Here is a 27,189-nt window from a genome sequence, read left to right as displayed (position 1 = left end):
CGCCGAGTATTTAATCATTCAGATTAAGCATCCTGAAAGTTCATTAGCGAAAAGGGGCCCGCTGCTAAAATAGGTTGAGAACCACTGGTCAAGCATTCAACTCATTGAATCGGTAGCATTAATCATAATAAAGAAATATAGTTGAGTCTGAATAATCAAAAGCCAAATTTAAAGTGAGAAGATTGGAAATTTTTAGGATCTATAGTAATATATTTTGAAAAATGTATAAATTTGATTTATCTAGAATTTCGCCATACTTGATATGAAATACTGTGACCTGAACATATAATATTTTGGAGAATACTTTACCATATTGAAAAATTATAAAGTTATCGTTCTAACATTTCGGATGATTTTTTCCCTAACTGCAGATTCTGAATATTTCTACTAAGTAGCTGTGTTAATAGACAATGTAGTTCTGTCGTCACGGAGAAGCGTGTACCTATAAAATGTAGCTTTCAATATCAAATGTATGTATTGTAATACCATATATAAATATATATTATATACTTCATTCATTATTAATTGCTTCCAATAAAATGTTTATTCAAAATTACTCGACTATTAATCAATTTACTTCATGAAACGCTTATTTTCATCCAATGGTGGATAAAGCACTTCATCGCATCCAGGCAAGTAATAAATTCTGCACTTCGAATTTGCACATTTAAAATTACTGCCGGTACGTGGAATATTGTGGATGAGTATCATCGTTGAACTACAAACTAGACAAACATATCGAAATCCTTTAGTACACAACCATGATACCACAACGAAGGTTTGATAGTCCCAAGAATTAACAATAAATATGGGAGTCGAACACTGCAATATAACGTTCTGAACATTTTTAATTTGTTGCCGACGGATGTTAGAGGTCAAAATAAAATATGGAACAAAGGCAAAATAAAGGAATGGGTAAATGATCAAGAGTTAATTTTATGAAAATTTTAAAATGTTTTTATTCTAAATTTTTTTCTCTTTTTTTGTGTGTGTATGTATATACACACTAAAAAGAGAAAAAATATAATAATATGATATAATAATAATAGGTTAAAATCATTAAAAACAATAAAAAAATTATTAAAAAAGAACTCCACCGACAAGACACACAAGGTGGCTTGGTGGGTCTCGGCAAAAAAAAGTTCTAAATAAGTATAAATTGTGATTTAAGTAAATGTATACAAATAAAAAAAATAAAAAAAAAGAGTACCAGGGTCATATATATTTTCTAAATATCAAAGTGGTATAGTACAGGCAATGAAACACAATAAAAAAATAATTATACATTATGTTGACACATTTCGGGTATTTTTTACGCCTGCGGACCGCTGGCAACAGGATTTGATAATCCTGCACATATCGCTCACTCCTTTCACGTCAAATATCAAAACACTTCATTTTTCAGGAGATTGTTTTTAAACTTTAAGAATATAATGAAATGTATTAAACATTTATATCAAGCCACTTATTGGACTTTTTACTGTGCAACAGATCTTTTTAGGTAAAACCTGATGGTTTTTTCTCCGTTTGAAAAATATTCAGTTTATTTTAAAAAATAATTAAACAATACCTTTTCCTCAAAATGCAAAAACAACACTTTCTGCCCTGTAGCGGGTAAATATTAAGTTAAAAATATACCGCTTTTGCTGGGATATAGTACATTTTCTGGGCATTCCAAAAACATTCACAACTAAAAATTGTCGATTTTTGATATATGACGTTGTTGAAAGGAGTGAGCGGTATGGTTAAGACTTTAACAAAGAGATTAGTGTATAATATTCATATACAAAACATTGGATAATTCCAGCGCACAAGTTAAAAATACCCTTCCTGTCCTTAAGCACCACTCAACCGAACGGGTAGAAATAGAAATGAATTTCCTGACTGAAATGTGTTAAAATATTACATTTTAATAAAAATAAAATAAACTTATTAATTATTTAAAGATTTAGGATACTAAAAAGCATTAAAACAAAATTGAAAAACATATTCTTAATAATCAATTGAATTCAAGTAATAGCCCTATTTTTAATAATTTCCCTATTATTTTCCGAGAAATGATCAGGTTCTCTGCGTCCTATATGCCCATACCATCTCAATTGTCTTTTCTGTACATTACTTCTCTACCTTTGTCTGTTACACCCAGGCTTCCACGAATGCGTGAACTCTTTTTTTTTGTCTCTAAAGGTGGAGACTGACCGGAGCATTTCGTCGTAACGTAACACATTACGATGCGAGCATTCAGTCAGTCAGTACAGCGAGCCGAGCGCTCCATCCATAGTTTCGGATGCTCGGTGATGCTCGCCGCGAGCGATGTTACGACGAAATGCTCCGGTCAGTCTCCACCTAAAGGGTCACCCCAGCTGACCATTTGAGCATTCACATTTCAGCAGTTTCTAGTTGCCTAGAGTAGGTGTTATACATCGTCAAGCATTCGGAGCCATAGAGGAGTGCCGGAGTGTTAAATCAGGTATACCTCCCGTGTAAAAAATACCTCATTTTGTCTACCTCGTCTACATTATAGGAGGGCATGACTGGATAGAAGAGTGTGGCGTTCCATTCTATCTGCCTACCCCTACAGCTAAATGCTATGGCAACACTCACCCTGGCAGATGCAGAAAAATAATAAAAAATCTGAAAAAATAAGTGTTTCGAGGGGGATGTACAATTTACAGAAATAAAATTACCATTCATATTATGTAAGTATATATATTTTATTTAATCACAAAACACATAGTACTTTTAATACATAGACATGAATTTGCAGACATATTTTTTACACAAAAAAGTATTTTAACCCTAGATTACAGGACATTTGTAAAATTTACGTAATTCGTAATAAAAGACATCCAATCTGTGGAAAGCATAGAAGGCAACACATGTAAAGAATGTAGTGAAAACTAGCATGTATTTTAATTTTTTACCTATATTTTATTTCATATCTTATATAAAGTAAATTTTTTTAATGTTTTTAGTAAATGTTTTTGGTATAAAGTGAGTTTTTCTTATCGTCGTACATTTTACAATAGTCCTGTATTAACACATTTTAAGACAAGCGTCTTTAACATACTTTTGGTAGAGAGCGGGAGACGCTTATAAGCGTTCTATTTGCTTACTTTTGGTAGAGCACGAGAGACGCCAAAAAACATTGTACAGATGGGAATTGGGTTTGCGGTTATTTGTGATTAGTATACTGAGGGTCGGCAGACTGTCAATTATAATTAGGAATATAATTGGGGTCGGGGTTGATGAAAAAACCGCCAGACAACAACGTGTTAAGGTACATTGAAACAAGTCCCGTGGTCTAAGGTTAAAATAAAAATAAAATAAAATAATTTGAGCATATTTTATGTTCTTTCCACAAATAAAACAAAATAATAATTTATTAAAAATATGTAATGTAACAGTACACATCTCTACTTCAACAATATGACAACTCTCAAAAGACTGGTATTTTGTAGAAATATCTTCCTCGACCCCTATCCACACTCAGACAGTGCATAGGGAATTAAAATAATAATACAAATATATTATTAGATTAAAACCAATATTTTTAGCTTTTCCACTTTATTTTTATTTGACCAGCGACCGGGTTTCGTCGTTACCGACATCATCAGACTGGTCTGATGATGTCGGTAACGACGAAATCCGGTCGCTGGTCAAATAAAAATAAAGTGGAAAAGCTAAAAACATTGGTTTTAATCTAATAATATATTAAAATACAATTCCATCACGAAGTGTCAGTGGATAATATAAATGTATTAATAATACAAATAAATATAACAGTTGCGATATATCGGATTTATCAACAGAGACAAAGCATTTTTTAAGACTAAGGTAATATGGAAGTCATTTATACAAGGCTTACAACCTGCCATTTTTTGGCTTAAATAATCACTTATTACACCGTACAACGTTTATTTGCCATTATTATAGAGGTCTGGAGGTCCCGGGTTCGATTCCCAGGGGGGTCAAATAAATATAAGTGATTTTTTCACTGTAATATTTATTCAATATTACCCTGGACTGGTACCTGAAGCGGAGGGCTGATCACCTTTCCTTCGTGTGTAAACGATCAAGATAACACTGTGTTCATATGAAGCAGTGCCCTATGCACCGTTAGGGTGCGGATAAGGGTTTTATTATGATAGAGGAGTTTGTACATCCTAATGGTAGCTAATTAATAATTAATTTAGATAACTGTTAAGTGCTAAGATTTTTTTCTCTATGTATCCTAAAATTGCTAAAAACTTTTTTGTAAAATTGGTCCATTATATTAGGTGTGAACAATGTCAACAATATTATTCTCAAATATTGACCGGTTTTAGTATTTCTTTCTGGTATTGGTAGAGAACATATCGCTCACTCCTTTCAACAACGTCATATATCAAAAAACTTGATTTTTTTAGATTGTTTTTAAAGTTTAAAAATAAAATAACATGTATTAAAAATAAATATCAAGTCACTTTTGTACATTTTACTGTGCAACAGATTGTTTTAGGTAAAACCTGAATGTTTTTCTCCATTTGAAAAATATTTAGCATATTTAAAAAAATTATTAAACAAATACCTTATTTTCAAAATGCAAAAACAACATTTTCTGCCCTGTAGCGGGTAAATATTAAGTTTAAAATATGCCGCTTTTGCTGGGATATGGCACATTTTTTGGGCATTCCGAAAACATGCACAACTGAAAATTTACAATTTTTGATATATGACGTTGTTAAAAGGAGTGAGCGATATTACACTACTCACATAAAAAAGTATTTTGTAATAAACCTACAAAAATCCACTGGCTTCATCATTGGTATATTGACGGCCGCGCTTTTGGCAAATTATACCAAAGTTGATCTATTGATTCTCAGCACTCGGTTAATAACTTAATACTTGTGAACAACCCTGAGTACCCTGGTAATTGGTACTATTCTCCTTTACATTAATTTCTATCGCCATACATCAGTAATGCCTGTCATCCTAGGCTTCTTTCTCAAATTGTATTTGTCTTATAAATCCGAGAATCTAGAGTACAGGACTCATCACCTCACATTAATGTAAACACCGAGTCAATCCAATGTGGTGCTCTTTACACCACTTACGTTCTACCCATTATTGAACCACCGTATTGCCTAAATTCTTAAGAGTTGTATATATAAAGTATCCTAACAACCGCTTTTTGTATCTCAGTTGAAACTGCCATCTATTGAGAACATTTAAAAGTAAAAAGATTTCTCATTTTGACTATAGGTGAATTCTTTCTAATTTATTAATGATCACTTAAGCCAGTCGATGCTCTTGTATAAAGTGACGCTTAGTCTCTGTTGCAACGTCTGATATATCGTAGTACATGGAACTTGGAAGTTAAATCCAGTATTTCCAATGAAATAATTAAAATATAATACATGTTTGAATAAAATATTCATCAGTTTATAAGGGCTGTAGTTCTTCCGGCATGGCGTGCAGTCTGATTTGTTTTTCCACCATCAAATCGACAAGTTCCGCAAACTCAGGGGGTATTTGGATGCATCCCAATCTATACAGACCCTGAAAAAAATTAAAGTTCAATAAAAATACATTCAATAAAAATACATACAATAAAAAAAGATTAAATATTTATCAAAAAGAAGTAGAATAATCCTGCTTTAGAAACATATAAAAGATCAATATCCAATGGTGTATAATTAAACGAAAAAAAAATCATTTAACAATACGTTGAAATTTGCTACTTCCCTCGAAAGTACTTACTGCTCAGTACTATACGCAGAGAGGTATGCGAAAAGGGGCTAGCTGAATAATTTTTTTCATGAATTGATTCAGCAGTCACATCGTGGTAATATCTATCCATTTTTAATTTAAGTTTTACTTGCTAAATATGTACCACTATTTCTTAAAATCTAATTGTGACACATGTTTCAACAAATTCTGCATATCACACACAGTTTGAAAATGATTCGGAATGCATCGAAACACGTGTCACAATTAGATTTTAGGAAATAGTGGTATTTACCAATTAAAACTTAAATTAAATTCCTTATTACCTGATTTTTAAATAAAATTAAGGTACAATACGCAATAATTAATTTAATTTTTTGATATCCTGAATTGACATTGATAAAAGAAAATCCATCCACCATATGTTTTTACACATTACCCACCTTTTTTTAATTTAAAAAATAATTATCTTAGCCTTACATTGTTTCCTTATAAAGGGTGATTTTTTAGGAGCTTTCGGTTTTTTTTTTTAAAAAACACATTGAATCAATAGTACGGTCCATATAATTTAATGTTTGAGAATTATTTCATTCAAATGGTCCATCCCCGCTTAGTCCGATTTTGGCATACACTTTCCAACATTTCGGCCGGTATCTCTGGGAGTTTAATCGACCCACTGAAGCGGCTATTCGGGCTAAATTTTGCACCAAATTTACATTGTTGGACATACAGACATACAGAGCTACCAATGCATTCAGAAAAAGTTACTGTTTGATGCGGATTATGGGCTGGTGGCATCATTGGACCGTACTTCTTCAAAGATGATGCGAATCGCAATGTAACTGTGAATGGTGAGCGCTACCGTAAAATAATATCCAACTTTTTTTTGCCCAAAATGGAAGAGCTTGACTTGCATGACATGTGGTTTCAACAAGACGGTGCCACATGCCACACAGCACGATAAACAATGAACCGATTGAGAGGCAAGTTCGGTGAACAGTTTATTTCACATTTGGGACCGGTCAATTGGCCGCCTAGATCGTGCGATTTAACGCCTTTAGATTATTTTTTGTGGGGCTATGTTAAGGCTCATGTCTATACTAACAAGCCCGCTTCGACTGACGCATTGGAAGACAACATTGAAGCATTTATTCGTGAGATACGGGCCGAAATGTTGGAAAGTGTATGCCAAAATTGGACTAAGCGGATGGACCATTTGAGGCGCAGCTGCTGTCAACATTTGAATGAAATAATTTTCAAACGTTAAATTATATGGACCGTACTATCGATTCATATAATGATTTCATGCATTTTTGTGAATTAAATGTGTTTTTTTTTTTTTTAAAAAAACCAATAGCTCTTAAAAATCACCCTTTATGTATCACCATTCGAACATCTAACATACATCATTTGTCTGAGAGATTGTACATATTTGGACTGCATTCAGTCTACTTTCATCTTTCTTTTGCTCCATGGCAATTTGATTTACAAAATATTTTGGGATGAAATAAATTCAATTGCTCCATTGAACGGAAGCTACCGTGTTGGAGACACATTCCGAGCATGGGTGAAGCGTACCTTGTCCCAGGGACACTCGTCGAGCGCCCGGTAGAGCACGCGCTTGGCGGCGTCCAGGGGCAGGAGGGAGTGCTGCGCGAGGAAGGCGAGGTGCAGCTTCCAGAGCAGGCTGCAGCGCTGCAGGGCGGGCCGCAGGCTCAAGGTCTGCAGCAGCGAGCGCAGGCGGTGCGCATGCCCCGGCTGCCACGACTCCTCGTACAGGGGGACTGGAATCAAAGGATCAGGGTTATTATCTTACAAAAACAGGCAAAAAAATCACCTTTTTTCTACAGATTTTTATTTTTATTTTTTAAGGAATAACCCGCAAAGCGTCTATTTTAGATGCTTGTCTGCAGGTAGGATATTAAGGATAGGGAAGGTAAATGTGAAAAATACATCACAAACACCCAGACTAATTGAAAATAAATCTTTCTTGAATTTATTTTGCAATTGGCGGGAATCGAACCCGCGACGCTAGTTTCGCTGTCAAGCATCAACCCAAGTATGTCGGGCCTTATGAAATTATGGCAATTATGAAAACAATGTTTATTGTATTCATACCTGACAAAATTTTGCCATAATAGGCGCATTTAGGATGGAGCTGATGTACTTTCTCGTAATCGCGTCCCCAATATGGTGGTTCCAAGGATAGATAGTAATGTTTCAGACCTTTCTTGACCTTGTATAGAAAATATGCATTCTTCAAGATGTAGGCAATCCATAGTATAGCCGTTTAGATAGTACAGGAATGACTGAAAAATAATGTGTAATGTGGAGGAATGGGATAGCGAGGCACGGCCTGTGCCCCTTTTATATTGTTTGGGAACTCTTTGTTCCTTTGTCTCAGTTGAGGATCAAAGTCCGTTGACATGTTAGTAAAAAAAAATTCAGGTAGCCTTTCGCGGGACGTGTGCAATCCTTTGTTTACGGTCACTGCCTCATTTGTTCTACATAGTTGCATTAATTGAATTCTGAGAAATTTACTATCTGTCAAGGTGACTGACGCTACAGTTGGAAATGTCCATAATAAAGAGTTACCCAGAATAAAGAGGTGTCTGTGTATTAAAATATTGAATATAAAAAATAAAAAGTTTGATACATACCTTCTTTCTGGTAGAGATGCAAAAAGTTGACCATCACGAACGCGATGGCCAGGCACTGTGAGGGGCTGTCGGTGCTGACCAGCTGCTTAAGTATCCGCCAGCGCCCCACGGGGCCCCCTCCTCGTGACTGCGCGGCGCTGCGCCAGACCGCCAGCGCGCAGTCGGGGAACTCCTCGGCGGCCTGCTGCAGCAGCTCGCCGGCCGCCAGGGAGCTGTCGGGGGCACTCGTGTCGGGGGCTATCCGCACCTGGGACTGGGTCGCGATGATGAACCACTCCAGCATGTTTTCACGCAGCCACAGTTTCCTGAAATAATAGACTATTATAGCTATTTTTTTCTTTTATGATTTGTTTTTACTGGGGGTTTAGAACGGACGGTCCGATGACATTAGGAAAGTAGCGGGCCTGCACTGGGAGAGAGTCCCGTCCAACAGACAACTGTGGAAGTCCAAGAGGGAAGCCTTTGTTCAATACTGGACAGAAAGCTGAAGTATCACTTTTTTGGCAAATAAATTTAGACATAAAATCACGAGACAATCTGTAGAAATAGTATTGATAATCTTGTGTGTGTGTTTTTTTCTACTGAAGTCTGTTGTTGTGATGTGACAACTTATGGTCATATGATAAATAAATTAATTACTGAAATCTGAAAAAAAAATTAAGCGAGATACAAAGGATTCTATTTTTGGAATTGAAGTGCAGGAGTGATAATAATCTATTAAAACATGTTATTCCACTATTTTTTTCCATTTTCAAATTCGCTGAGCACTCTTGAGGTCGTCTATTACTAACAGCTGCTGTAAACACAGTGTGTCAGTTTTTTTTTTTTAATTACCACTGTCATTGACTCTGAGTGACTCTGAAATTTAGCTACGACTTGTGCAACGCCGCTTATCATGACCCTAATCAGGCTTCAACTTTTTAATTTATAACCTATGTCTACTCGTGAGTGGATTTACTCATTTTGTTTAAAGTTACTATAATTTCATGTAATTCATGAGTGAAAATTCTAGGCAAAAAAACTCGCTCACACTGTGTCAGATCACGCTCTAAACAGGTTTGGTAATCAAGGCTACCAACCTGAAGACAAAAACAATTATAGATTTCTTTTAATGAAAATTTCAGGGGACTTTTTGTACGTAATTTCAATTTTCAATTTCAATTAATTTATTTATAATTAACATACACATTACAAACTAAAATTTAAGGCGTATACATTAACAAAAATCTAAAATAAGCAAGAATACTACTGCTTAAGATGCAAAAGAATCCCGTTTGGGAATACTCCTTCAGACACATGGAACAGATCAATATCCAGCGTGATATTGTTCTAATGTGTAGCCAAGTACCTTTTGGAGTCCAGGGCCTTGTGCTCCACCCTCTGGACGTCGGTGGCGTCGCTCAGCTTGGTGTAGAAGTTGTGCAGTGCCTCCGGGTCCCGCGCCAGGTACAGCAGCCAGCCGTGGCAGCTCATCCAGTCGGCCGCCAGGTCGGGGACCATGTGCTCGCAGAGCGCCATCTCCCGCTCGAAGGCCTCCACGCCCAGGAGGAGCGAGTCCGTGTGCTCGGCAAACTGGAATACGGAAGAGGCCGATCAATAGGTGAATACGGAGAATACTCAGAAATGTACTCTAGATCAGGGGTGTCAAACTCAAAAGGCACCAAGGGCTGCATAAGGTATTTTGGGTAAGCTAGCGGGCCACATCAAAAAACTCGAAAATCTCATTTTCATTTTTATCTAACATTAAGTAAATAATTTATCATCAAAGACAGTCACATGAGATAAAGTAGTACCAACTTAATGATTTTGTAAAAGAATATCATATGTTCCCGTACAAAAAAATGATTTCAATGAAGAAAATAAATGAAAAATATAACCGTGGGTTATATTTTTCATCCGCGGGCCGCAAAAAAAATGCCCGCGGGCCACGAGTTTGACATGCCGGCTCTAGATGACCAACTTAGTTGAAAACTAATAAAACGTACTTTAAATTCTAACTAACTTAGCTGGAAAGTAATAAATCATACTCTAGATTTTAACTAACCTAACTGGCAACTAAAGAAATACACCTGCAGCCCTTTAAATTTTTCTGTAGAGTCAATAAAAGTGCCCCATTCTAAACAGTATTGACCGTACTTCAAAATGAATACAATAAGATTCTGACAAACTCAATTATGGGACGGAGAGCCACATACCTTTGTCAACGCTTCTTCAATACTCTGATCACTGCAGGCTGAGAGCAGATCCTTTGGTAGTGGACTACTTGTTGCAAGGGAGATGAGGACATTGATAGATCTAACGATGCTCTCCACATCGCAGTGGCCGGCCAATGACATTTCCACATAAACCCTGGAAATATATTCAATACATGAGCAGAAACTGTGTAAAAGTGCTTACTTAATGGTGTCACTATAAATGTATAAATTACATTTATAATTTACATAATTTCTATAATTTACATCTCACCAATAGTTGTCTCTAGTGAAGTTCTAGTGATTCGAGAACAAGGTTTCTAAATTGGTTCATATATATGGAACTTCCAAGAATTTGAGTAGTGTGGTTGTCAATAGTGGGTAGAATTGGTGAATGTTACACGTGTGTAAAGTGATCACTTAAACCAGCCTATGACGGTCGTCAGCCCCGTAAATGCCCAGACTTCCATATTCTTCTTCATCTTTGATGAGATGTCAAAAAATAATATAAATGTATAAAAATTATATTTTCATTATAATTTTCTGTTTTAACGACTTAATATAAAACGGCTAATAATTGGTCATGAAAACAACGGTTGCCCCGCATCGTCCGAACGCCCCTCATTGATCCGTCCGTTTGGTGTCCCGACTCATTACATGTGTTATTATTCTATTCCAACTCTTTTTCGAAAGCTGAAAGCCGTTAAATGTACACATTGGAAGTTAAAAAAAAAAACATTGTTGAAGACATGTCAAGTTTTCGTTCAAAAAATGGCAAAAATCACATAATAATCGCTCAAAAATACAGCTGTCAACTGTCAAAAACTCGAGTGTATACACAATTACTAGTGAAATGGCTAGTGTTATGCAGAAACCAACCAACCAGATTTTTCAATAATATCATTTAAAAATGTGTTAGAAAGTTGTTTTAACATTGTAAAATAAATAAATTTTTACTTCGTTTTTTTAATAACATAAAAATTTGTTAAAAGACTATTGATAAAAAAATTCTTAAACCTTAATCTCAAGGAGATTGAAAAATACCCAAAAAGACAGATTTCAGCAAATAGCATTGCCAATTGAAAGATGCCTAACCCTAAACTACCTTAAACCAACTACATATTCATTTGAAGGCCATTGGAACACATGTTTTCTTTATTTTTGATCCCGCTATAACCTAAATATAATAAACAGACGGGTAGTTACCTGGATAAGTGCACTCGGGCGATGCTCCGGTCACACGGAGTGGCTCTGAGTGCAGCTTCCAGGACCGAGATCCCTCGGGACTGCCCAAACACTTGGCCCTCGAAGGCGGCAAACTCTCCGTACAGCAGCGCATCATCCCGGTTGCTCTTCAACACATCCTTAACCAACTTCCGAACCACATTGAACGCCGCCTTTTGGTCGTTTGTATCCTTCCACCTGAAAACAATTCAATATTTTTCATTTAAAAATCATAAGAAAACACCTCTCAGCTAAACAACATACAAATCACCAATAACAAACTATGTATTACTATTTTATTTTTTTTGACATCTCATCAAAGATGAAGAAGAATATGGAAGTCTGGGCATTTACGGGGCTGACGACCGTCATCGGCTGGTTTAAGTGATCACTTTACACACGTGTAACATTCACCAATTCTACCCATTATTGACAACCACACTACTCAAATTCTTGGAAGTTCTTTATACATGAACCAATTTAGAAACCTTGTTCTTGAATCACTAGAACTTCACTACAGACATCTATTGGTGAGATGTAAAGAAGCTTTTTATTAAGCAGAAACTCTTATATTAGTATGTGAGGTCCAAATCCTGGATTATAATCACACACATGAGAAACGCCAGAAAATACCATTTTCATTTTTATTATTTAAGCTTATAATTTGACCAGATAATCTATTTACAACATTTTGAGTGTGTCCAAATACTTGTTCACAAAATCTGGATTATCTCCAATTACAGGTGTTATTTTCATATTTTTTATTTATTTTTTTATTTTTTTTAAATAAAATAACTCCTGTAATTGGAGATAATCCAGATTTTGTGAACAAGTATTTGGACACACTCAAAATGTTGTAAACAAACTATGTACATGAAAAAAATATTCAAAAACACATTATTAGGTATTATTATTACACTCAATGTATGATGCAGCAGTTTTTCATGCTTCGAGCATTTCTCTTATTGATTACACCAGAAGATTGTCACTCTGCTACTTCCTCCACTCGGTTTGGGAGCATTTTCATCACAATCAATTTGCTCGTAACATTGTCAGCCTGAGACAAACAATTGTAGATTCCTATTCTTCAAACCCTCATTACACATCATATAAACGCAGAGTTATCTCAATTGTTAACGCACGACGGAAAGGTGATCAGCCCTCCGCTTCAGGTACCAGTCCAGGGTAATATTTTTTATTAAATTGTAAATTAATTCATCTCCATCGAAACAAAGTCACATCTTTGGAGGACCACTACTAGACTCCGAGAAGGTGAAGCTCTTACCACCAAGATAGGTTGTAAGCTACATGACTTTAGTAGGTCTCGAGAGGGAGACATGGCGAGAGAATGATCCCTACGCCTTTCGAAGTGGAGACATCGTATGGTATACGGATGGATCGAAAAAAGATGGTCGGGCAGGCTCTGAAATCTTTGGCGTCCACCCCAGACAGAAAAAATCAACTTGTCTGGGAGAATACGCCACTGTTTTTCAGACTGAAATGAGCGCAATCATGGAGTGCGCCCACATGAACCTATACCGATCATACTATAACAAAAAGATCTACATCCTCTCGGAGAGCCAGGCGGCGCTTAAGGCCCTAGGCTCCGTTGAGATAAGATCTAAACTAACCTATGAATGCTTAGAAGCTCTAAACCGCCTGGGCGAGAGAAACGCGGTAAGGCTGGTTTGGGTGCCCAGGCATTGCGGTGTCATGGGCAAACGAGGCTGCCGATAAACTTGCAAGAACTGGTGCCGAGAGGCCACCATTGGGCCCTGAGCCCATATGCGGACTGACACTCAGCACTATCAAGTTTAGTCTGAAAAACTGGGCCATGGACAAGAGCCAAGAGATCTGGTCCAACAGCTCAGGGATGAAACACCCAAAGGAACTGATTACAGGGTACACGCGGAAATTCACCACAGAAGCTCTAAAGCTTAGCAAAAAACTAATAAGAATCCTAACCAGGACCTTGACAGGACACTTCAGACTAAGGAAACACATGACAAAAATTGGACTTCATGACTTCCCAGTATGCAGATTTTGTATGGAGGATAACGAAACGCCAATCCACATTCTCTACAATTGTGACGCACTCGCTCGCAAACGAAGTCACATCCTTGGAGGACCTCTACTGGACTCCGAGAAGGTGAAGCTCCTACCACCAAGACAGGTAGTGAGTTACATGACTCAAGTAGGTCTTGACAGTGAGCTGTAATACAGAGTGAGGCCACAATAGACCTAATATGGTCGCAGTGACATAAGGGATGCAAGATCACTTGACCTCAAAAAAAAAAATAAAAGAGGTCATAATAGATCTAATATGGTCGCAGTGACATGCAAGATTATTTTTATATGAGTTCAAGGGATCTTGCATCCCTTGACCTCATATAAAAATAAAAATAATAAAAATCCAGTGTAATAGTCCCTGACCCCAGAACACCACGGAATGATAAAAGTGCCGACCGTGGCAGGTATTACCTTATGGCAGTGAGTATGCATCGCTGGAGCCGTATCCACCAGATGAGGATGGCTGTGGCCTCCGAGCCGCTGAACCACTTGGCCGATTCCAGCATCAAGTTGTTTACCAGCTTGTAGAAAGCTGAAACCAAATGATAATACTAACTTTACATTCACTTGTTTAGCTTGCAAGGAGGAAAGAATCTGGAGATATACCATTATTGCCACATACTATTTTGTCTCTTATAATATTAATTTCTAACATGATACAATTTCTTCTTTCAGGGCACTCTCTTAAGCTTAGGCAACAGCCAAAAGTCGCGCGGTGCTACATCAGGCGAATACGATGGTAACATTCTCCTTATCATTCATTGTTCACTTTGTGCAATACCACTTTAAATTTAAAGTGGTATTAAACAAAGTGAACAATGAATGATAAGGAGAGTGTCATATTACCATACCACAAAGTTAAAAATGCTTTTTATAAACAAAATAGAATACGATGGTTATTAAAATGGTCTCGAAGCACCAATGCAGTGTGAGATGTGCAATCAAACATTGTCTATATTATTTCGAGAAATAAAAATACTTTGTGTTCTGATCCACTCACATTTTTATTAACCAACTAGTTTCGGCAACAACCTGTTGCCCTCTTCAGGGTTACATTTATTACTTTGTCTGAATTGTTGTTTTTTTATTATTTTATTCATTACTTTGTCTGAATTATTACATTTATTACTTTGTCTGAATTTAAGACATTGTCTGCCCATGATTCTGGTCACTTTTCGCAAATTGCTTCAAAAATAATCATACAATCAAATAATATTCATTGTTAACAGTTTGGCCCAACGCGAGGAATTCATAAAGCATCAAACCACGATAATCGAAGAAAACTGTTGGCATGTAAATAAGATCATTACCATTACAATGAATGTAATGGTAATACTCTTATTTACATGCTGACTTTGTAATATTTTCCACTTTATAACAGAATAACTGTTATAATAAAATTTTAAAAATTCAGCATTCCTCAGTAATTCCTTTAGTGTCCAAGCGGCTAGACTCTGGAATGAACTACCTCTACACGTAAAAAATGCACCTTCTATTTTAACCTTCAAAAAACGCCTGAAACATCATTATCTTACCTTAGAACCCTAACTGTCTATCTCCTCCTCCCCTGACCCCTCCTCTCTTCCTTAAACTTGCTACCTGATTCTACCTATTTATCATTAGAATCCTAGAATACTTTTTTGTTATTTATTTTTTTTTTTTCATTTTCATCTTTTTGTTTTTTAGTTTTTTGATAAAATCTATTACATCAGACAATAATATCTATTAACTTTTAAAAACGTCTGAGACATTACTATCTGTCATTAGAATCCTAACTGTCGATCAAACCTCCTCCCTCTACCTCCTTCCCTAAACTCCCTTCTTCCTTTGCCCTCCTTATTATCGTCTTTTGTTAATTGGTAATTGGTATATTAATATGTAATTTATGTTTTTTTTAAATGTCAATTTGTAATTTATGTTTTTTAAATGTTCAAGTACTATCTACCCTCTGATTGCAAACGGCTATATATGGTATCAAACGTTTTGATCAATATCACTAGTCCGTCTTTGGTCGGTTGGAAGATATTGCTTTTTAGCAATAAGCCCGCCAATGTACTTTTTATTTTCTGTACATGAAGTTTAAAATAAATAAAATAAATAAATAAAATAAATAAATAAAAAATCATAAATTAGTCTTTGGGAAAAAGCCGTCTGCTTGGAAACCTTTCGACATTAAAATTAAGTTATATTTTAATATATAATGATTGTACAAGTTTTTACCGTTTTACCCCACAAAAAAAACATTGTTTTTATATTTGGTGAAGGAGTCACAAAATGTAAATAATATTAATAAAGTATGATTATACCGCCTCCGTAAAGTATGATGTCCGCCTCCGTAGTGTAGTGGTCAGCACGCTCGGCTACCGTTCTGGAGGACCCGGGTTCGATTACCAGGGGGGGTAAGAATAAATATGAGTGATTTTTTCACTGTAATATTTATTCAATATTACCCTGGACTGGTACTTGAAGCGGAGGGCTGATCACCTTTCCTTCATGTATAAACGATCAAGATAACACTGCGTTTATATGACGCAGTGCCCTATGCACCATTGGGGTGCGGATAAGGGTCTTATTATTATTATTATTATTATGATTATACCGGAACGACTTACAGGAATTACATTTAAACAGTTTGAGAGTACTTGCAGTATTATATTTGCCATTTTACCCATATTTGATGACAAATGTTTTTATTTTTTATTCTTAAAGTAATTTTCTTACATCCCGTGACATCGAAGTAGTTAGGTTCCTCGCTGAAGTCCTTGATGATGGTAGCCAGGATCTTGATCTGCACCGGGTCCGTCACACCGACGGAGCTGATGATGGAGTACACGAGGGGAAGACAGGACTCGATACAGTCGTACTCCCAGTCGATAGCGGCCTCGTTGGGTGTTAGAGCAGTCAGCATCGTGTGACGCATCGGCAGCAGAGGGATTTTATATAACCTAGAAATTAAAATACATAATGGTATCATCGTAAATCACAAAACTAACTTGACCAATCAATCAAAACTAGCCTTTGTAATTGAGTGATGGCGCGCTGGTATCCAGGATTCAATTTTGGGTGGTCCCAATGTCAATTTCAACTAAAAAAAACGCATTTCTTTATAAATTTCCTTGATTTTTGTCTACTTTTATAGGATTAGACTAAATTCCACTAAATATTGTACCCTCTTGATTTGCCTGTACCACATATGGCCAAAAATGAGCTCATGCGGATTTGCCCGTATGTACCTGGTATGGGCACTCCGGTGAAGAAATGGCTCAAACTGATTTTACCGTATTATTTTATGAGAGAGTTGAATATATTTTCGCAGGGTGGCTCTATGTGTATGGACTGTAATGGACTCTGTCACCCAATGTCTTAAAAACCTTTGTGGTCCGTTTTGAAGGTAGTTAAAAATTCTCTTACTTTAAACATACAATAAAAACTGAAAAATATTGTTATTTTATTTTTATGCCTTGCAATAATGCATTGTTTACAATAGATTAATAATGAATTATTTCATCTCACCAATAGATGTCTCTGTCTGATTCAAGAATAATGTTTAAAAATTGGTTCATATATATAGAACTTCCAAGAATTTGAGTAGTGTGGTTGTCAATAATGGGTAGAATTGGTGAATGTTACACGTGTGTAAAGTGATCACTTAAACCAGCTTATGACGGTCGTCAGCCCCGTAAATGCCCAGACTTCCATATTCTCCTTCATCTTTGATGAGATGTCAAAAAATAATGCATTATTTCACTATCAGAATTTTTTTTTTTAAATACTCCTTTTTCCAAATAAGATCATCATAAAAACTAATAAATCAAAGGGTTTAACTTTTATTTTCGTGCATTTTGTCATATAATATAAATAAATAGAGAAATGACAAAGTACCTACCGCAATATGTTGACAACGAGGGTGAACTGGTGAGTTTTCTGAGTGACAGGCTTGATGAAATCGGCCAAGTCAGTGGTGAAGACTATCCTCTGAGGGTCATCCGCTTCGGAGTCCACGGGGTACCAGTGCTCCCGGCTGCGGAGAGACTCCACTCGCGACCACACCGAGTGCAGCGGGAGACCGCTCGAAATTATCTGAACGCAACACATTTACGATAACAAATCAATTTTATTACCTGCATCATAGAAAAGCAGCTAAACGCTCTAACCACTACACTGCGAAGATTGAGCATTTTGTTTCCACTATACTTTAAATATTACATTATATACTTGCACTTTAAATATTATATGGTGTCATTAGGAAAAATGCTCGAGTGATTATACAATTACAAATACTAAAATAAGTAACGTTTTGTCAATATGTGCTACTACAAAGTAAATGCTTTAAATAATTCAAATAATTATTATATCCATGAGGGGTCTTTACATTTTAACACACTATGGACGGGAAAGGTATTTCTACCTGTTCTGTTGATTGATGCTTAAGGACGGGAAGGGTGTTTTACCTTCTGTGCTGGCCCCATTTTAAAGTCAGAAAAGAAGGAACTTTACATTTAATATTTTTAAATCAATACATATTATGTAACAATCTCTTTGTTAACTACATGTACATAATTATCAAATCCCGTCGCCAGCGATCCGCAGGCATAAAATACATGCAACCTAAATGTGTTGATACTGACTTAACTGTAGTCAATATAACCAAACACATATTTTAATCTGGTCTGCACAGATTCCAATAATAAAGACCTACCATCTTTAATTTTGGTTTAGGAAAAAGATAGTCATGGTTTAAAAAAGTCACCTACCTTAGTTTCATTGTTGATCAATGCAGTCTCGTCGATTGTAGGAAGGATGGCATCCAAGGAGCACATGCTCTGACTTGCGGAAGCGGCAAGGTTGATCTCCATATTCATTTTCACCAGCATCCACAGCTGCTCCCACATACCGGCTTGACGGAGAAACAAACCCAAGCGATATGTGACGTCTGAAAATACCAAATGGACCATATGAAGAGCGATTTTGTATTGTAGATTGTTTGCAAAAAAACAAAAAAATGATCGGTGTGGCATTCAATTCTCTTTGCCTGTTAATTAGTTAGTATATATATTTAAAGTTCCTTTCATCAAATGTGATATATTTCTTTTTCTCTGTCTTATTCCTCATTGCTTAGGGTTGTGACCCTTGCAGAAGCAATGACTTTTCTTCAGTTATCCCTTGACTGCGCTGCACGTAGCGCTCCAACCACTGAGGTGCCTGCTGCTGCTTTAATTTGATCGGTCCATAGTGTGGAGATCTTCCCCTCCCTCTCTTTCCCTCCAGGCTACCGATTACAACCAGCTGTTCCAGGCTATCCTCGTTGCCACGCGCAACGTGTCCAAAGAACTGGAGAATCCGTCGGGTACAGAGATTGGCCAGAGTCAAGCCATCCAAGCATAGTTCCTGGCGAATGGACTCATAGGTGCGTCTAGCTGTCCATGGAATTCGAAGCATGCGCCTCCAACACCACATTTCAAAGGCATCAATTTTTCTCCTTTCTACTGCTTTTATGGTCCATGTTTCAGCAGCATAGAGAAAAATGTAGTGGACCAAGCTCCTGACAAGCTTCATCTTGGTGTTATTACTCACACCCCGGTCTTACCAGATTTTGTCTAGCTTAGACATAGCACTTTTGGCGATGGCGATACGACGTCTAATCTCTCCTTCACAAGTTCCTCCATTGCTGATTTGAGATCCAAGGAACTGGAACTCGTTTATTATCTCTAAACCTTGGAGCGAGTTCCCGAGATCACCAAATTTCTTAGATCGATCTATGATCATGATCTTGGTCTTGCTCTGGTTAATCTCCAGTCCCAGTGCCTTGCTCTCAATCTCTACTCGTTTAAGGAGATCTACCATCTCTTTTAGGTCTTTGGCCAAAAGTGTTGTGTCGTCCGCATGTGATATATCGCTCACTCCTTTCAAGAACATCATAAATCAAAATACTTGATTTTTCAGGAGAGCGTTTTTGATGGAAAATATTATAATACAATGTGTGAAAATTAAATATGAATACACTTTTTTAACTTTTTATTGTGCAACAGATCTTTTTAGGTAAAAGCTGAAGGTTTTTTCTCCATTTGAAAAATATTTAGTATATTTGAAAAAAAAATTAAACAATACATTTTCTTCAAAATGCAAAAACAACACTTTCTGCCCTGTAGCGGGTAAATATTAAGTTAAAAATATGCCGCTTTTGCTGGGATATACTACATTTTCTGGCCATTCCGAAAACATGTACAACTGAAAATTGTCGATTTTTGATTTATGACGTTCTTGAAAGGAGTGAGCGATATGTTCGATTTGTTTCTGTGGCACTATGAGTGGGGTGATTTTTGACAGGAAAGTGTTTTCCTGTGATATGTGCGAGTGACTAGTTTTAATGTTTGGTGAATATTTCCTCTGTAGAAGTGTGTATGATGTCATGATGGATTACGTTAGTAAATATTGCGTTGAACATTCCTTACCAGCGTGTGACTTCTGATAATTCTCCCCCTGAACCTTGACCAGGCCCCTGATGGCGGCGACGTACATCTCCTTGACGGAAGGTATCGAGCACAGAGCCATGGAGCATTGTACGGCGTCCACATACCAAAACCAAGCTCTGGTCAACAGCATAGTACTCAATTCTAGAATGCAAAATAAAAAACATTCATTTTAACATTTTGATCAGTTAACATAATAAATATTTTAAAAAGCTGACGGATATAACCAATCCCATATTATTTTTTGACATCTCATCAAAGATGAAGAAGAATATGGAAGTCTGGGCATTTACGGGGCTGACGACCGTCATAGGCTGGTTTAAGTGATTACTTTACACACGTGTAACGTCGTCTAGAGACATCTATTGGTGAGATGTAAAGAAGCTTTTTACTAAGCAGAAACGCTTGTATTAGTATGTGAGGTCCGAATCCTGGATTATAATCACACACATCGTAGTCGTACAGGAGAAAGTGACTAACTAACAAAACGTAAAATGTTCAGGAGGGCCATTTAAGTCACTTTTGCCTGGCAAGAGAATAAACATCAATGCAGTTAGTAATTTTTAACAAGTATATATATATTATACATCCAAGTTTTAAATCGCTTTGGGATTTTTTCAGGGTAACATTAAGCTATATTTTTGTAAATATTTTTGTCCGCCTTCGTAGTGTAATGGTCAGCATGCTCGGCTACCGTTCTGGAGGTCCCGGGTTCGATTCCCAGGGAGGTCAAATAAATATAAGTGATTTTTTTTCACTGTAATATTTATTCAATATTACCTTGGACTGGTACCTGAAGCGGAGGGCTGATCACCCTTCCTTCATGTGTAAACGATCGAGATAACACTGCGTTTTATATGAAGCAGTGCCCTATGCACCATTGGGGTGCGGTATGGGTTTTTTTTTTTTTTTTTTAACATTAAGCTAGTAAGATATCAAATAGTCCATAATCACGTTTTTGTAAAAAATGCACTTGGTCACTTTCTCCTGTATGACTATGACATGAGAAACGCCAGAAAATACCATTTTCATTTTTATTATTTTAGCTTATAATTTATAAGTATTTGGACACACTCAAAATGTTGTAAATAACCAATCCCGCTTAGCGCGGGTAATCCGTGTCAGCAAAATGGCACGCCAAATGAATGAATAGAAGACTAGCGCTAAGCGGGGTCTATTTTTCAGATTGTGTTGACAGTTGTTTTAACATAATTTTGATTATTTATTATTTAATATAGTTACAAAAGTTTTTTTTTGAATAATCTTAATTCTATCAAACATTTCTACTTACAATCTTAAAATTAAAAACGCAGCTCTCTCCAATAAAGAGACTGAGCTCTTGTGCTTGGAGAGGGACTTACACTTGTTATTTATGTTTATTGGTAATAAAATTTATTTTTAATAAAATAAAATAAAATTATGTTCTTTCTTTTTTTTCTTTCTTAGATTAACATATCGCTCACTCCTTTCAACAACGTGACATCAAAAATTGACAATTTTCAGTTGTGCCTGTTTTCGGAATGCGCAGAAAATCTACTTTATCCCAGCAAAAGCGGTATATTTTTAACTTAATATTTACCCGCTACAGGTCAGAAAGTGTTGTTTTTGCATTTTGAAAAAAGGTTTTAAGTATTTTTTTTAAATGCACTAAATATTTTTCAAATGGAGAAAAAACCTTCAGGTTTTACCTAAAAAGATCTGTTGCACAGTAAAAAGTTCAATAAGTGGCTTGATATTTATTTTTAATATATTTTGTTATATTTTTAAGCTTTAAAAACGTTCTCCTGAAAAATTAAGTTTTTTTTATTTATGATTTCTATCGCTCACTCCTTTCAAGAACGAAAGGAGTGAGCGATATATAAAATACATTGAATTTATTTTTTAGCATTTTATTTTATGTCTCAAATGTCTGTAGGAAGGTTGTTGAAGTACTTAGTTCCCAAATATTTAAAGTTGTGTTGGAATTGTTTGGTATTGCATTTTGGTATTATAAGTCATGTTTATATCTCGAAGATTAACTTTTATAGATTTATAATACATGTCGCTCACTCCTTTCAAGAACGTCATAAATCAAAAAACTTGATTTTTCAGGAGAACGTTTTTAAAGTTCAAACATAAAATTCAATGTATTAAAAATAAATATCAAGCCACTCATTTAACTTTTTACTGTGCAACAGATCTTTTTAGGTAAAACTTGAATATTTTTTCTCCATTTGAAAGATATTTAGTATATTTAAAAAAATAATTTAACAATACCTTTTCTTCAAAATGCAAAAATAACACTTTCTGCCCTGTAGCGGGTAAATATTAAGTTAAAAATATGCCGCTTTTGCTAGGATATAGTACATTTTCTGGGCATTACGAAAACATGCACAACTCAAAATTGACGATTCTTGATTTATGACGTTCTTGAAAGGAGTGAGCGATGTGTTAATAGACCAAATGAGCTAAATATGACACTAAAGGAGAAAAATAAGCTTGATAAAGATCTCATTAATAAATATTTAATAAAGAAGGAGAAATTGGTTCTTTACCCGGCATCAGCACTAAACTCTTTAGCATGGCTAAATACTGATCGTTAGGCAGACACTGTTCCGCCAGCTTCACTTTCTTAGCTAATAAATCCATACTATTGTAGTTCTTCTCCAGTGCTTTGTCCAAAATAGATAGCTGTTTGGAAAAGCACAATTGTTTGGCCACTGTTTCACTCGACACACGGCCGTTGCAAACATCAAACGCCATTCTGTCTTCCTGTAAAGTAAATTCATTTATTTCATAAATTCATAAATCTAGAAAAATTTATTTAAAAAAAGACTATTATACCATTAATCATATAAAACATTAAACCATGAGTGTAAGGCACAAGAGCTCAGTCTTTTTTTTGGAGAGCCACGGCGAATCTAAAGCTAAAAGTTTGCCATAAGTATAAATTTTTAAAAAATGTATTATTATTTTATTTTATTTTTTATTTTATTTTATTGGAAGGAAGAACAACAGTTACAATATATGATACATACAGAATACAAAAAATAAAATCATGAGTACCAATTATAGTTCTTCACAACTATACATAAGAGAGGTCTATATAAAGGAAGAGACATGAGACAAGGATGGGATAAAGAGAAAAGGAGATGGCAGTGATAGGAAAAGAAGAAAAGGAAAGGACAGGGAATAGAATTACTTTTTTAGGTTTATAAGATTTCGAACAATTTAGCTGTAAATTTTGAAAGATTGGAGTAGAACATATTGTACTTAAAAATGTAACTATATTAAATAAAAATTAAAAATACAAAAAAAAAAAAAAAATTATATATTCGGTGTTCAATTTGTAAAACTCCATTTTTATTTATGTACCGTAGAACGGGGCTACTTGAACTTTGATGTGTTACTTGACCCCAGTACAAAAAAAAATATTTAGATCTGTATTTGGTCTACAATAATGAACATATCAACATGATTCATTGTTTCCTTGATATATTGTCACGATACGTTCATTATTGTAGACTAAATACAGATTTAATTTTTTTTGTACTGGGCTCAAGTAACACATCAAAGTTCAAGTAGCCCCGTTCTACGGTATTAAATGTTAAATCAAACACTGATTTTTTGAGTCTACTTAAATGTATTTCATTGTTAAAAAAAACACATAAAAATCAATTTTGTGACAATTGTTTCGCCTAGTTGTCATTTTCAAATGAATTTTAATAGACTAATTCATTGAAATAATAAAAATGGCAGATTTTAAACAAATTTTCATAGAAAAATTCTACTCTAGTTACTCGGAGTAGAAAACCACCCGCACCGTCAGGGCAACACCTCCGTGCGCCAGACCTACCCCAAACCAAACCCCAAGTGTGTCGGGTTGTGGTCCCGTGGTTAGTGTCGCGGACTCTCGAGTCAGAGTTTCTGGGCTCAAACCTATTCTACCACAATTTGATACCTATTTTTAATAATGAGCCACTTAGGCTCACAGGAATAGTATAATAATAACCTTCCCCTCCCGTTGATATATATTTACTACAACTAGACTTTAAAAATTAAAATATCAATATAAAATATAATGAATACGAGCTTAGAATTTTTGTATTCCTCCGTATTACTTTTACGTGTTACATAAAAGTATTATAATATTAAGTTATTCATTTGCAGCGACGGAGATAAATAAATTCTAAAAAGATTCAGAGATAGAATCACCAATATACACAAATTTCTCAGAGTATGTGTGCGTGCCACACTTTGCGTACACACGCACGCGGCTTGTACTGTTTCCGACAATCTCATTTTAATTTCGCACAAGTCGTCATTCAGGGCGGTTGTGTCGCTACGCTAGCTATGGTGGCTAATTACGATGTATTTTTTTCTCTTTTTTAGGTCCTTACCAGAGCTGACATTACGAAATTGATACATTTCAACTTTAACTATGGTCAATAAAAGCAACATTTAGGGATATTTACATTTTTTCTGTTTTTAAATCACATTTTCATATGGTGAACAAAATACATATCGCTCACTCCTTTCAAGAACATCGTAAATCAAAAAACTTGATTTTTCAGGAGAACGTTTTTAAAGTTTAAAAATATAATACAATGTATTAAAAATAAATATCAAGCCACTTATTGAACTTTTTACTGTACAACAGACCTTTTAAGGTAAAACCTGAAGGTTTTTTCTCCATTTGAAAAATATTTAGTATATTTAAAAAAATAACTAAACAATACCTTTTCTTCAAAATGCAAAAATAACACTTTCTGCCCTGTAGCGGGTAAATATTAAGTTAAAAATATGCCTCTTTTGCTGGGATATAGTACATTTTCTGGGCATTCCGAAAACATGCACAACTGAAAATTGACGATTTTTGATTTATGACGTTCTTGAAAGGAGTGAGCGATATCACTGGTGCACGCGGAAGATTTTAGCACCGTAAAGAAAGGGTTAATAATAAAAAAGTGCAGCTGAGAAGGAACACCAGGCAAGTTACCAAGGGACTGCTGTTATAAACCATTACCTGTAGCTGAACGTATTTGAGCCACATTTCCACATCATATGGGTTGTTATTCAAGTATTTATTGAAGTGCTCTGTTTGGTTTACTAGATCTTCCTCTATTCTAGAATCGCTCCAAGTTATTCCGCTGTCAGTGATTTCGATATAGTCAGTCTTTTTAGACATCCGCTTTCCCTTGACTTTTTTAACAGCAGCTTCCTCATCGATGACTGATGTTTCCAAGCGCATATTGTAATAGCGTTTAGACTTACTGCTTTTTTTAGCAGGACGCTTTTTGTGGAAGTAGCCTAAAACTGCGCTGAGATGGTTGTACCTGGAATAAATAAGTCAAAGATTACAGCACAATCGTTGGCACCCTCACCGTCAACGGGCACATCACATTGAATGTTAAAATACCAAAATTTTATGTCAATAAACTAATAATAATAATAATAAACCCTTTTCCGCACCCCAATGGTGCATAGGGCACTGCGTCATATAAACGCAGTGTTATCTTCATCGTTTACACATGAAGGAAAGGTGATCAGCCCTCCGCTTCAGGTTCCAGTCCAGGGTAATATCGAATAAATATTAGAGTGAAAAAATCACTTATATTTATTTGACCCCCCCCTGGGAATCGAACCCGGGACCTCCAGAACGGTAGCCGAGTATGCTGACCATTACACTACAGAGGCGGTCACACCTACTCTCTAAAGATATTAATTTAAGAAACAATATTAAACAGCTTACTGTGGTCTTGCAGGGTTATACAGAGTAGAAACTCTTAAATTCCCATAGTCTATTTTACTATCTACGTAGTAATCTGCGTTGTAATCTACCACCGTGTGGTATTTATATTTTTCTCTCAATTTCAGCTTTTTGGATTTCTTTTTCTTGGACTTGTGCTTTCTTTCCCACAAAGACGTGTCATCTTTTACGAGCTCATTGTCACTAGAAGAATTGGCGGACTTCTCAACCACCACTTCTTCAACAGGATCCAAAAGTTTTTCTTCACTTTCCGGAGATATCGCGACGCAATCATCGTCATTATCGGGGCTGTTAGATGTCAGCTTTTCAAAATCTAGATAGAAAACAAATAATGTAACAGTGCTCAATTGCAACATATAAAACATATAAAAATTCTTAATATACTTCTAAAACTTGGGTTTCTTATTTCGTTAAATAATCTGTTATTCCTGTAAATAATACTAAGAAACAAACTGTTGCAATACCTTCTTCGGGAGATTTGCCGCCATTCTCAGCAGTATCTACATACGCCGGGAAAAGTGCCATAATTAAAATATTTATAAATTAAAAACTTAAAACTAAAGAGACCGGTGACAAATTAAACGAAATCGACGAGTTTATAAACGAAATTGTTATGTTTGATTATTTATTTGATATTATTCTTTTTTACCATAAACAAATTTTTTGACGTTTCATTTCTATGTATTAAGAATATGTAATACGGTAGGTAAAATGTTTTTTTACCTACCGTTGTTGTTCAAGCGAATGTTTTTGCCTAGAATTTCACTCATGAATTACATCAAATTAAAGTTACTTCAAACATAAAGAGCAAATCCACTTAAGAGTAGGTATAGGCTTTGAAATTTATAAAGTTGAAGCCTAAGTAGGGCCTGATAAGCGGTGTTGCACAAGCCGTTGATAAATTTTTGATATCTAGATACGCCTTATGCAACACCGCACTTTTTACGATAAATAATGATAAAAATAAAAATGAATTCGGGTAAAATTATCACGGATTGACGACCAATTTTAAAATGTTATATTTCAAATGAATAGGAAAGGAATCGAGAAAAACTTGGCATGGTCAGATAAATTGATCATGTAAATTAATGAAAGCAGTCAGGTAAGGAGTCGAA

At 35.6% G+C, this 27,189-nt stretch overlaps 1 protein-coding gene across 1 annotated transcript; it reads right to left on the bottom strand.

Annotated features, from left to right (window-relative positions):
* Window positions 1-4,330: 4,330 nt before the first annotated feature.
* Window positions 4,331-26,733, bottom strand: LOC148309432 (nuclear exosome regulator NRDE2). The gene is made up of 15 exons (XM_088260101.1): window positions 26,539-26,733; window positions 26,057-26,387; window positions 25,331-25,640; window positions 22,860-23,076; window positions 20,308-20,469; window positions 18,610-18,788; window positions 17,742-17,935; window positions 16,577-16,800; window positions 14,267-14,387; window positions 11,768-11,983; window positions 10,565-10,718; window positions 9,718-9,941; window positions 8,370-8,674; window positions 7,288-7,493; window positions 4,331-5,541 (listed from the first exon to the last, which is right to left on the bottom strand). The coding sequence occupies exons 1-15, from the start codon at window positions 26,597-26,599 to the stop codon at window positions 5,425-5,427; spliced, it is 3,021 nt and encodes a 1,006-aa protein (XP_088116227.1). The 5' UTR covers window positions 26,600-26,733; the 3' UTR covers window positions 4,331-5,424.
* Window positions 26,734-27,189: the final 456 nt, after the last annotated feature.

Source organism: Brachycentrus maculatus, unplaced genomic scaffold (assembly GCF_059751285.1).
Source record: "Brachycentrus maculatus isolate JH-2025_06_01 unplaced genomic scaffold, ASM5975128v1 h1tg000124l, whole genome shotgun sequence".
In the NCBI taxonomy this organism is placed as follows: domain Eukaryota; kingdom Metazoa; phylum Arthropoda; class Insecta; order Trichoptera; family Brachycentridae; genus Brachycentrus; species Brachycentrus maculatus.
This window is presented reverse-complemented; position numbering and strand designations above follow the sequence as displayed.